This window comes from Acanthopagrus latus, chromosome 7 (genome assembly GCF_904848185.1).
Source record: "Acanthopagrus latus isolate v.2019 chromosome 7, fAcaLat1.1, whole genome shotgun sequence".
Classification (NCBI taxonomy): domain Eukaryota; kingdom Metazoa; phylum Chordata; class Actinopteri; order Spariformes; family Sparidae; genus Acanthopagrus; species Acanthopagrus latus.
The window spans coordinates 27652943-27664460 of NC_051045.1; the positions used below are offsets into that span (position 1 = coordinate 27652943).

The 11518-nt window shown below is 43.2% G+C and overlaps 1 protein-coding gene across 3 annotated transcripts; it reads left to right on the forward strand.

The window, feature by feature from the left end:
- Positions 1 to 1138: 1138 nt before the first annotated feature.
- On the forward strand, positions 1139 to 10794 carry LOC119023204. 3 transcript variants are annotated; one of them, XM_037104956.1, is made up of 4 exons: positions 1139 to 1382; positions 7443 to 7821; positions 9229 to 10657; positions 10752 to 10794. In XM_037104956.1, the coding sequence occupies exons 3-4, from the start codon at positions 10033 to 10035 to the stop codon at positions 10769 to 10771; spliced, it is 645 nt and encodes a 214-aa protein (XP_036960851.1). In that variant the 5' UTR covers positions 1139 to 1382; positions 7443 to 7821; positions 9229 to 10032; the 3' UTR covers positions 10772 to 10794. The 3 variants fall into 3 exon arrangements, 2 of the variants coding, with proteins under 2 accessions (XP_036960851.1, XP_036960852.1); XR_005076202.1 differs by lacking the exons at positions 7443 to 7821; positions 9229 to 10657; positions 10752 to 10794 and adding an exon at positions 1487 to 1618; XM_037104957.1 differs by lacking the exons at positions 1139 to 1382; positions 7443 to 7821 and having other exon boundaries at positions 9206 to 10657.
- Positions 10795 to 11518: the final 724 nt, after the last annotated feature.

The window sequence follows — 11518 nt, forward strand, 5'->3', positions numbered from 1 at the left end:
GGGCCAGACCAGATCTTGGTACCACTCAAGGTGGCAAAACCTAGTAACATGTTTTTTGAAATGGTACATGTCCATAGATATATTGGTATGATGACCAATCCTAAGAGGTAGCTTTGTGACAGTTATAAGCACATTTAGTTAAACACGTCCTACAATAAATAGGCCTCCAGGTGCAGGTGCATATCTCATTTTATGCTCATTTTTCAGAGCTTTACTCTTTTTTTTTTTTTTATGAGGGCATGTTTGATAGCATTTTAAAGGGTAGATTCACACACAATTGTTAACTTCCTAGCGTTAGAAGCACAAACTCATCAGATTCTTTATATCATAAACCATACCTGTTTATCTTCTGGAGCATGCCAGGCTCGAGGCAACTTGAGAGGCAAACGAGCAGCAGCCAAGGCACTGAACTGCCTTCCTCCACCAGGGAACTTTATCCCTTTAGCCAAGGATTTACCCCAAGAAAAGAAAAGAAAAGAAAGAACACCTGAAAGGATGAAAAGCAACCCAACTGGACAACCACCTATCTTAACTGATGAGCAGTCTTTAAATATTAAATATTAGGATAAAAATCTACTGATCTGATCTGCCTGCAAAATGAAGACTCTTTGAAAGTACCAAAAAATTAGCAATTATTGACAATTGTCGCCTGGGCCCATGTTCCACTTTAAGGCCCACAATCAACCCTTATAGTAGGATAATATGGGAGGATTATTATTATTTCCTGAATTGTTACAGTCCTGTGAGTATTTCAGTGTATACTTGCGTCAGTGTTGTTCCTACATGTCACAATGCTATAAAAAAGACTACAGTTTAGGTGAAAATTGTGGAAAAATTGTTGTTGTTGACAGTTTGAATAGCCAATGTGACCTTTGTGTATTTAAGACAGGCCCAAAACCTGGTTTAAATGAAAGCTATGAATCTACCTTTTATAATGCTCCCAAACATGCACTCATAAAAGATGAGTAAAGCTCTGAAAAATTACCATAAAGTAGGATATGTACCCGCACCTGGAGGCCTCTTTAGGGGGTGTTTAATTTCAGGTGCTGATAACTGTCACAAAGCTACCACTTAGGATGGGTAATCATACAAAAATATCATCTATGGACATGTACCATTTCAAAAAATGTTACTAGGTTTTGCCACCTTGAGTGGTGCCAATCGTGTCATGGTTAAGTTAAGAGTTACAGCATTATGTCTTGTGCTAAACACTTACCTGTGCTCTCCTATCGCTGACTCCCAGGGTGCGCGAGTAAAAGAGTTCCCAGGCAAACAAGCGCCTCTTTATCGTTCCGGGAGGGTTCCATCTGATGAGATGGTGTGGGCGTACGGGTTACCGCATGGGTAAAGTAGGCGTGTGCCCAGGGCCCCAGAGCCAATAGGTAATTTATTGTAATAACTTTCCAAGAATGTAATGATACAATGAATAATGGTTGTGGTGGTTGTTGTTTGTTTGATACACCTACTAATACTACCGTGGGTGCAGATTCCAGCTGCTGACTCTCTGCCATCAAGCAACGGATCCCCCGCCCGCCCTCTCTCTCTTTTAATTTTTTTGTGGCATATAAATATCTAGCTTAAACAGATTTATTTCTCCGCATAAGTAAAATGCTTCTTGTTAATGAGGATAATCTCTCTCTTTCTCTCCGCTGTCTGCAATACTGAACCAAAGAATCCCTGACACATCGCTACCTGCCAAGTCTATTACTTTCCCCCTCCACTCAAAAATGTGTTTCTCACATTGTTCCTACTGTTGAATGTTTGAATATATGGCTTTTGGGAAGCCATATATTTGCATATTTCTTGATTCTGGAAATTTTAATGAGGGAAAAGGATTTTAATGAGATAAGTAAGTAAGCTTTATTTGTACAGTGCCTTTCACAGACCAGGGTCACAAAGCGCTTTACAGTTACAACAAAACAATACACAGTGAAGTACATACACATTTAAATTTAAAAGGCCAAGACAACTCAGTGACAATCATAAAAGCCCCAAGACAATTAAGCAAAAGCCTGAACAAATAAATAGGTCTCAAGTTGTCTTTTGAAGGAGTCAACAGACTCTGTCGAGCGCAGAGAGAGCGGAAGATCATTCCAAAGCCTGGGAGCAACAGCCTGGAAGGATCGGTCTCCTCTGGTCTGGAAAAGGAGTGTGCGGAACCATCAGCAGATTCTGATCCACAGACCTCAGAGCCCAAGCCGGGGTGTAAGGCTGGATCAGAGCACAGATGTAAGGTGGAGCCTGACCATGCAAAGCTCTGAAAGTTAAAACCAGAATTTTAAAATTGATCCAAGAGGAAACTGGCAGCCAATGAAGAGCTTTAAGAATAGGGGATATGTGTGTCCACCTATTAGAGTGGGTTAGAATTCTCGCTGCAGAGTTTTGCACTAACTGCAGGCGAGACAGCTCCTCCTTGTTTAGACATGAAAATAAACTATTACAATAGTCTAAACGCAAAGACACAAAAGCATGAATGACAGCTCCAGATTATTTTGTGACACAATTTTCCTGAGTTTGGAGATTTAACCAAAAAAAAATTGACCAAAAAACAATTTTTGGTCAGCTGTTTGCAGTGTTGCACTAATGACATGTCTTTGTCAAATACAACACCCAGGTTTCCTAGGCTTGGTTTAACAGACTGGCCCAAGTCACCCAAGTACTGGTTCAACCCTGGAATTGACTCATCAGGGGCAATAACCAATGTTTCTGTTTTGTCCACATTTAGCTGCAAGGTGTTATCACTTAGCCATTGTTTTATCTCCACCAAGCAATGAACTAAGGAATTTAGCCTCTGGAGCTCAGTTGGCTTCAAAGAGCTGGATATCATCAGCAAATATGTGGTATGAAACATCAGAGAATCTCTGGATGATTTTTCCCAAAGGGATCAAATACAACAATAATAATACAGGGCCCAAAACAGAACCTTGAGGGACTCCACAAAACAGATCTGCTGACTCAGACCTTATTTGGTTAGCTGTTACACTAAAGCTACGCCCAGATAGGTATGATGAGAACCAATGTAAAACTGACCCTGACAGTCCTACTTCATCCCTCAGTCTTCTCAGCAGGATCTGGTGGCTGACGGTGTCAAAGGATGAGGACAGATCCAAGAGAACTAGAACAGTGCATTTTCCCGAATCAGCAAACATCATAATGTCACTGGACACTTTCAGTAAGGCTGTCTCCATAGAGTGATGTTTGTGGAAACCAGACTGAAATGTCTCATGGATGTTACTTTGATCCAGGAATAATGACAGCTGATCAGAGACCACCTTCTCTATGATCTTGGACAAGAGTGGGAGCTTTGAAATAGGCCTGAAATTACTGAGGTCAGTTGGTTCTAAGCCCGTCTTTTTAAGTAAAGGCTTCACTATGGCATGCTTAAATGTACTGGGAAACACACCTGTAGAAAGAGAGAGGTTAACCATTTTCGTAACCCAGGAGCCAATTACATCAAACACTTTCACAAAGAGCCTATATGGAAGGACATCGGATGAGCAAGAGGAGGGTTTCGTCTTGGTCACCAGTGCTGAGATATCAAGAGTCACAGACTTAAATGAGGACCACAAGCTGGAGACAGGCTCAATGACAGCAGGGGTTCCACACAAAGGGGGAGGGATTTTCTCTTTGATCATCTTAATTTTGTCACTGAAAAATCTCAACAGTGCATTGCTGTCAGCTTCACAAAAAACGGGTAATTGGAGCAGCAGGACATACAAAAGAACTGATCGTGTCAAACAACACTTTGGGGTTTTTCTTATTTACTGTTACCAGCTGACGATTATAGTCAGATCTGGCATTTTCCACTGTCTCATTGTATGAGGACACAAGATCCCTGAGATTAAGTCCGTGCACCTCAAGGTTAGTGGATTTTCAGAGACGCTCAGTCGTTCGACATAGTCTCTTCAGACTCAGGGTATCTTCATTTGTCCAAGGGCACACTTTTTTTCCTGTATTGACAAATTTGATTTAACAGGTGCCACCTGATCCACAATTTTAACACAGTGATTGGTAAAACAGTGAATGAAATTGTCCACATCGAGTCCACATCAATCCATGAACAAAAGAGGGTCAAAAATAGCAGAAAAACTGTCTGCAGTATTAGCAGAGATAAGACCACACCTCTGAGATCTAACTTCTAAGGGCTTGGGCTCAGGGCTGAAGTGCATATCAAACAAAACAAGACAATGATCACTCAGATGGATGTCCTGTACAGACACATTTGAAATGTCTAGGCCAAGCGTAAAAACTGAGTGTAAAATGTGGTCTTTTCGGTGTGTGGGCTTAGAAACATGTTGCTCAAAATTAAAAGCTTCAGTCAAAGTAAAAATTTCCTTTGTGGAGCAAGATAAGCTGTCATCAGCATGAAGGTTAAAGTCTCCAGGGATTAGGACAGATTCCAACTTAATTATGGAGTATAAAAAGTCATTAAATCCTTCAAAAACACAGCAGTAGGACCAGGAGGACGGTAGATTGACACACAGTGGAACGGATTTGAATAACCCACTTTGACCATTTGGGACTTAAATGAAGTGAATTCCTGGGTCTGATTCACTTTGCATGTGCAACTGTCTCTGTATACAACAGCAGAAGGCATGGTCGAAGGCATGTCCAGCGGTCACACATATGGGCCTACTTTAACTTTTTGTGTCAAAACTATATCAGTCACATTATTATTATTCAAAGAAAAGTATTTATAGGCTACACTTTGAAACATGTCTAGCTCTAGAAGAGCTGGAACTCCAACACTACTAGAACGGCCGTAAGCAGTCATTTGGACCGCTAGATTTAAACTCTATAATCTCTCACGTAAATACCCAACAGAGTGATGAATGCATTCATTGTGTCATGATATATTTAAAAAAAATAAAATAAAATAACACCAAAATGTACATTTTAACAAGTTTAATTATACATTTATCGTCGTACACAGTAAATCATAATTATTGCATATTTAGACCTGATTTTAAGAGAAAACTCAGAACAAGAAAATTAACAATTAAAAGTAACTTATTTGCTTATGAAACATTTTATTTTAACACTTAAATATATATAATGAATAATAATAATAATAATTAAAGCTGCAAGCAGCAATGAACGGGCCCTCACGGGATGCACACATTGGGTCGCGGCGCAGTCGGACTGTGCGTTCACCTGTTAACTGCATGTCACGATGGGGAGAAAACAAGCAGTAAACGTCATATCAATCGGACGATGTTTGTCTGACTTCCTGTGGCCAGTGGGTTGCGCTAGATATGACACAGTTTTGATGCACAGATATATGCTGGGTGCCTCCCAAAAATCCATGAGAGATTGGGCGCAGATAGGACATTTTATGGTGAAGTTACGAGGACTTGATGCTTCATGGTGAAGGATTTAAATGGACAGCACCACTGCGGTCAGGAGTGACTTCAGGCTGCGGCACGTTGGATTGCGCACTCACCTGTTACTTTCATATGATGCTGGGGAGAAAACAAGTAGTAAACAATTGGATGATGTTTGTCTGACTTCCTGTGTCCAGTGGGTGGTGCTATGGATATGACACAGTATTGATGCACAGATCCATTCAGGGCGACTCCCTCTATATTCCTGAGAGTTTTGGCGGAGATAGAAAATTGTACAAAGAAGTTATGAGGACTTGATGCTTCATGACGAAGGACTTTAATGACGGGCTCTGCCACAGCCACCAGGTATAACGTAGGATAAAGATTTTCCTAGCATGTCATTGGCATTGTCCGAGGAGTATACTAAGTTACTGTGAAGTCTGTGGTGTCCAATCTGTAGGAGGAAGAAGTGAAAGTATGATGTACGGCAATATTTCAATATGGCGGCCAAATTCAAAATGGCCGACTTTGTATGGCTGTGTAGGTGTATTCAGGGCGAGACTGTCTACATGTATGAGGAATTTGTTGGAGATGGGCCATTGCATGTGGAAGTTAAGGACTTGATGCTTGACAGCGAGGGAAAAAAATGGTGTCTGCTGTCACGCCCACCAGTTATAACACGGCTGAAAGATTTACATAACTTTTGTTCTTAAAAGCATGAAGATGATACTGCGTGAATGTGAAGACTGTGGTGTTTAAGCTCTAGGACAAGATAGTTTTCAAAGTAGGCATGAATTAGTCCAAAACGCCGCCGCAAATCAAAATGGCTGACTTCCTGTTGGACTGAGAGTATGGGTCCAAATGGGTTTTTTGTGCGTCTGGTCATGATGAATGTGCACAGCAACTTTCGTTTATGTATGTGCAGGTCATGACCACGCCCAGTGACAACACAGATCTATTCAGGGCGATTCCCTCTACATTCCTGAGATTTGGCTGAGATAGGAAATTGTATGAGGAAGTTATGAGGACTTGATGCGTCACGGCAGAGGATTTTAAGGGCGGGCACCACCACGGCCAGCAGGTTTGATGTAGGATAAAGATTTTCCTAGCGTGTCATTGGCATAGTCTGAGGAGTATACTGAGTGACTGTGAAGTCTGTGGTGTCCAATCTGTAGGAGGAGATAACTTAAGTATGAGGATTTGCAATATTTTAAAATGGTGCTCAAAATCAAAATGGCCAACTTTGTATTGATGCACAGATTAATTTGGAGAGGCAGCCCCTACACTTATGAGCAGTTTGGTGTGGATAGGAAATTGTATGTTAAAGTTATAAAGCCTCATCAAAATGGCCGACTTCCTGTTGGGCTGAGAGTATGGGTCCAAATGGATTTTTTGTGCGTCTGGTCATGATGAATGTGCACAGCAACTTTCGTTTATGTATGTGCAAGTAGGAGGCAGGGCATCACAATATGCGCGCTACAGAGGCCGCAGGTCATGACCAAGGCCAGTGACAACAAGGCTACAAGGCATGAAGATGATAATTGAGTTAATGTGAAGACTGTGATGTTTAAGCTCTAGGACAAGATAGTTTTCAAAGTAGGCATGAATTTGGGAAAAATGCCGCCACACATCAAAATGGCCGACTTCCTGTTGGAGTGACGGTATCATTCCCCCAGACTTTTTTGTGCGTCTGCTCATGATGAATTTCCGTAACGAATTTCGTTCATCTATGCGCATGTGGAAGGCAGGCAAGAACAATAGGGGGCGCTACAGAACCTGCAGGTCACGCCCATGCCCAGTGACATTAAATTATCACATTTTTTGCCGGATGTGACGTATATTCCAAATTTGGAAATTTTGTGAGTTTTGGGGTATGTTCAGGCTTCCAAAACAGCAGTTAAACCGCAAATCTTTCTCTTTCAATTACAATAGGGACCTCACAGATCTGCAACCTGCTTGGGCCCTAATAATCAAAAAAGCTGGAAACGAGTTGATCTAAAACAAAAAAAGAGCCATTGTGATCACTGGTCACAGTCAGATTATCTCCGCTCTCCTCACACAGTTACCTCACACGGGCTTGGTGCATTTCAAATGTCCGACGTTTGGTTCCGTTTACAGCTCTTTTGGACCGGCACTGCCTCCGTCTCTGTGTCTGCTGCTGCTGCTGCTGCTGTGGTGGTTGCTTCCGCTGCTGGCCACCTTGTGCCGACTGCCGTGACCCCTTTCCCCTCCATGTATTCTGCCCTCAGCTCTTCTGCCAGCTGCTGCAGGACTTTCCTCTGGGCTCTCCTGCTGCTGATGCTCCTTGAATAAGATGCGGGCATTGATCCCACCCAGTTGAGGATGTTATAACATCACCAATTCCACCAATCAGGGATAAGATACGAGCCATGTGACAGTTTCAGTCTCCTCAGACCTCCTTTACAATCACACATGGTGATTTTCAACATGTTGGTGCCATTTTCCCCAGACTCAGGAGAAAAAATCAAGTTCTGAGGTAAGAAAGTAACTTTTTTTTTTCTAGTGCTTTGCCCCTTGTAGATCACGTTGTATGAGTTATATCAGGTCAAACTACAGTTTCTCTAGTAAAGAACTGTGTAACTCTCCCTTGCTAATGTCAAAGCACCATGCTTATACAGCTAGCTAAACAATGGATAACAGGGGTGGGGATGGTTGTAACAAGTGTTATGAACGTGTTACAACCATCCCCTTACATACAAATAAGATTTTTTTTGTGATTTTAATAATTCTGCAGAATGTCTAGAACAGAACAGAATAAAATATAATGCCTTTATTTGCACTTGCAATGAGATTAAAAGCATCTTCTTTCAGTGCATACACAAATATTAAATATAAATACCCACTATAAAATACACAGAGTTCTCAGGTAAAGTGCTCACAGTTCTGCAGCATGATAAATAAATACATATCTATGATTGGATGATCAGGAAATGATATAAGAATGGATTTACTTTGTTCGGTGTTACCAAATGCTATGTACTCTGTATTTGTCATAATCTCTCAAATTCTGTGATATAGTTGAGGAGATTTAAATGGATGCCACTTGTAGTAGACAGATGTGGTAACTTTGCCTAAAAGTTTCAGAAATGTAGCTTTTAAAAAAATGGTAGTTTTAGGTGCTGAAGAAAAATGTGTTACAACCATACCCGGTCTCCCCTACATCACAGACTCTGGCTTTGCCTTTGCCCCACTAAAGATGCCCACAGCTGTGTGCACAGTGCTCAGGATGCAGACATTCTTCCTCGGCTTTCCCTGCTACACAGTCAGTTGCGTCACTTCAGCACCTTGCTGTTTCACGGAGGTGGGAACTCCAGTTTGTGTTTGCCCATGGTGCCAACCAGGCTATATAATGCAACTATATAATAATAAACTTACAAATAAATTCACAAATAAGCACAAAAAATGTAACAATGAGACCCTGCGAAATGATGTGCGGTCAATATGGCCGCTTATGGCCGAAATGGGTAAAACATATATTTTCTTTTCTTTTATGGAATCTATAGAAAAAGTATTCTAAATTAAAATGCAGTCAAAGTTATTGCACATACACATTTGAAAACAGTCAAAACGACCGCCCTCTTGGTTACTCTAATGCTGGCAAACCTTCGCTTGGACTCTGCTACTAATTATTATTCCACGCTCCAGGCAGCTGAGCCGGCTGTATATATGCAACACCTCCTATAGGCCTAATGTAGATAGACAATGAAGCCGAGAAATTGTAATTGAGAATGTTCTATCTGCCCTAATAGCCTATGCACACAGGACTTATTACAGTGACTCTAAGAAAGAAAGGGGAACAAATACACCCTGACTTTTCAACCGTCTTCCTATCTCCTAAACAGCAACAAATTAACCTGCTTCTTCAAGAAAGACTTTTCTCCAGTTGCAGATTCTGCTGAATGCTGCATGCGGAGTAAAGATCACAGAGGGGATGATGTCTTCTAACTCCATGCCGAGGGACGCAGACTGTTATTATTATTAAGATCCAGAAGTGTTTGTACACAGCCATGTCAACTGAACGAAATGAAGGAGGTTGCAGAAGAGCCACCTGACACAAAGGAGTTTTGGTTGGCCACAGAATCCTTGACAGAGATCGCAGTCTAAAAATAAAAGCAAGAAGAGAAGGAGACTGGGTCCACATCGAACTAACAATGGCCGCATTTCCCAGATTCGATCGTTCTTAAGGACTTAAGAAGGCTCTTGAGAAGGGTTCGGCTAAGAAGGTGCGCTAAGATACAGGTGTTTCCCAGATGCGTTCTTAACTGCCTTCCTAGGAGAACCTTAAGATCAAGCCAAAGAAGCTTCTTAAGAAGCTCTTAGTGGGAGCTGTCCACCGCAGTGGTGCTGAAACTGAATCAATCGATGCCAGGCAAATTGATCACCCATCTCTTTATCAGCGCATAAGTCACACACAGCGGACAGTGTGGGTGCAGCTGTGTGTGTGTGCCAACAGGTGTATCCAGGTAGTAATCAAGCCCATTAGCGCATATATACCCCCGTGGATATAGGCACATACATGTGAGAATGGAAGAAACCAGCAGCAAACGAAATAAGGGGGCACCGTCATTTACCGTGGAGGAGATGGGCGTCTTAGTGGACAAGGTCTGGTGGTACCGTGATGTTTTATTCGGGGGAGCAAGGGACAAAAAGAATATCACAGTGAAGAACCATGTTTGGCAGGCCATAGATGTCTCCCTCCAGCCCATGTGGCCTGCGTGACTGGGGTGCTGTGAGGAAGAAGTGGCAGGAGTTCCAGAGCCAAACAAAAAAGAAGAGTGCGAAGGTGAGGAGAGAATCCATGGGCACAGGTGATGGAGCACCGGGTGGGACAACCCTCACTCCCGACGAGGAGAAAGTCCTCTCCATCATTGGGAAGACGGCCTATGAGGGCATTAGTGGGGGCACTGATGTTCAGAGGGAAGAGGGGCTCTCAGAAAGTGAGGATGAAGAGGAGCCATCCGGGAGCGGAGCAGGGATGTGCACGCCCCCAGGAGAGGACGAGCCCCCACAACCATGCCCTGTCCCCGCGCGCCAACCAGCAGGGCCCAGTGTCCGCATGCTGGGAGGCTTTACAGGGCGGCCCCCAATAACAACCTACACCTGCAGTGAGACGCTGGTGCGCCTGGAGAGGGAGAAGCTGGTGGTGCTGCGGGGGATAGAGGGCCAACTCGAACAACAAACTGCCCTGCAGGAAGAGATGGTCTGGATAAAGCAGGAGAGGTTGGAGCTGCACCGGAGACAGCTGGCACTTGCCGAGACACAGTTCAACCGTCCCTCCATCTCGGTTCCAATCATCCTTCCCCAGGATTCAGGTACATGGCATTTCTATATTTTATCTGCATTACACAATGTGTCCTGTTCAATTTCACTAATCAATCCCTCACTAATCAACTCCCTTCATTGCAGGTGATGCAGACGCCCAGTAACAACACCATGACCCCCCCCCCACCCGCCTCATATGGTTTCAATAAACTACTTTGGTTTCCTTTTCAACCATGTATTGTGTGGATCATTTTGCATTGAAATGAGGGTGTCAAACCTAGCTACGAAAAGTCCCAGGCAATTTGTAATTTATCTAAGCATAAGTTCATGACTTGTGCGTAATGTGCGCCCTGACACATGTGCTTCTCATTACTTTTAGCACAGCATGTTTTGCCGCTAATCTCCCACTTGTTACCTGGTCACCTCAGAAACGTTGACACTATACTCCCACATACTGTATGCAACAATACTTAACATTCCAGTGCCAGATTTTCCAGTAAAGCACCCGACACTGCAGCAATAAATTATAGTGTGCAGGATGTTACATATAGCCTACATCTGCTGGTTCTGTTTATTTATTTCAGCCTTCAGGCCTGACAGTTGATATGGGTGGTGTGGTGGTTGTGGGTTGATGGTTTAGTGATCAGTGCTTGGTGACTGGTGGTGAAGGGGTAGGGGCTGGGGTTGTTGGACCTCAGAAGAGGTTGATAAGTTCCTGTCTGGTCTGGGCACCGGCCTGATGGAGTACTGCTCGCACATCGTGAGGGGCGGTGTTTGGGGCTTCGTCCTCTGAATGTTCCTCTTCGTCATCCACAGAAGGCGGCTCATCTGCGCCAACACGCACTGCGATGTTGTGCAGCATGGCGGTGACAACAATCACGCGGCAAAGCTTGAGTGGTGACAAGCGCAGC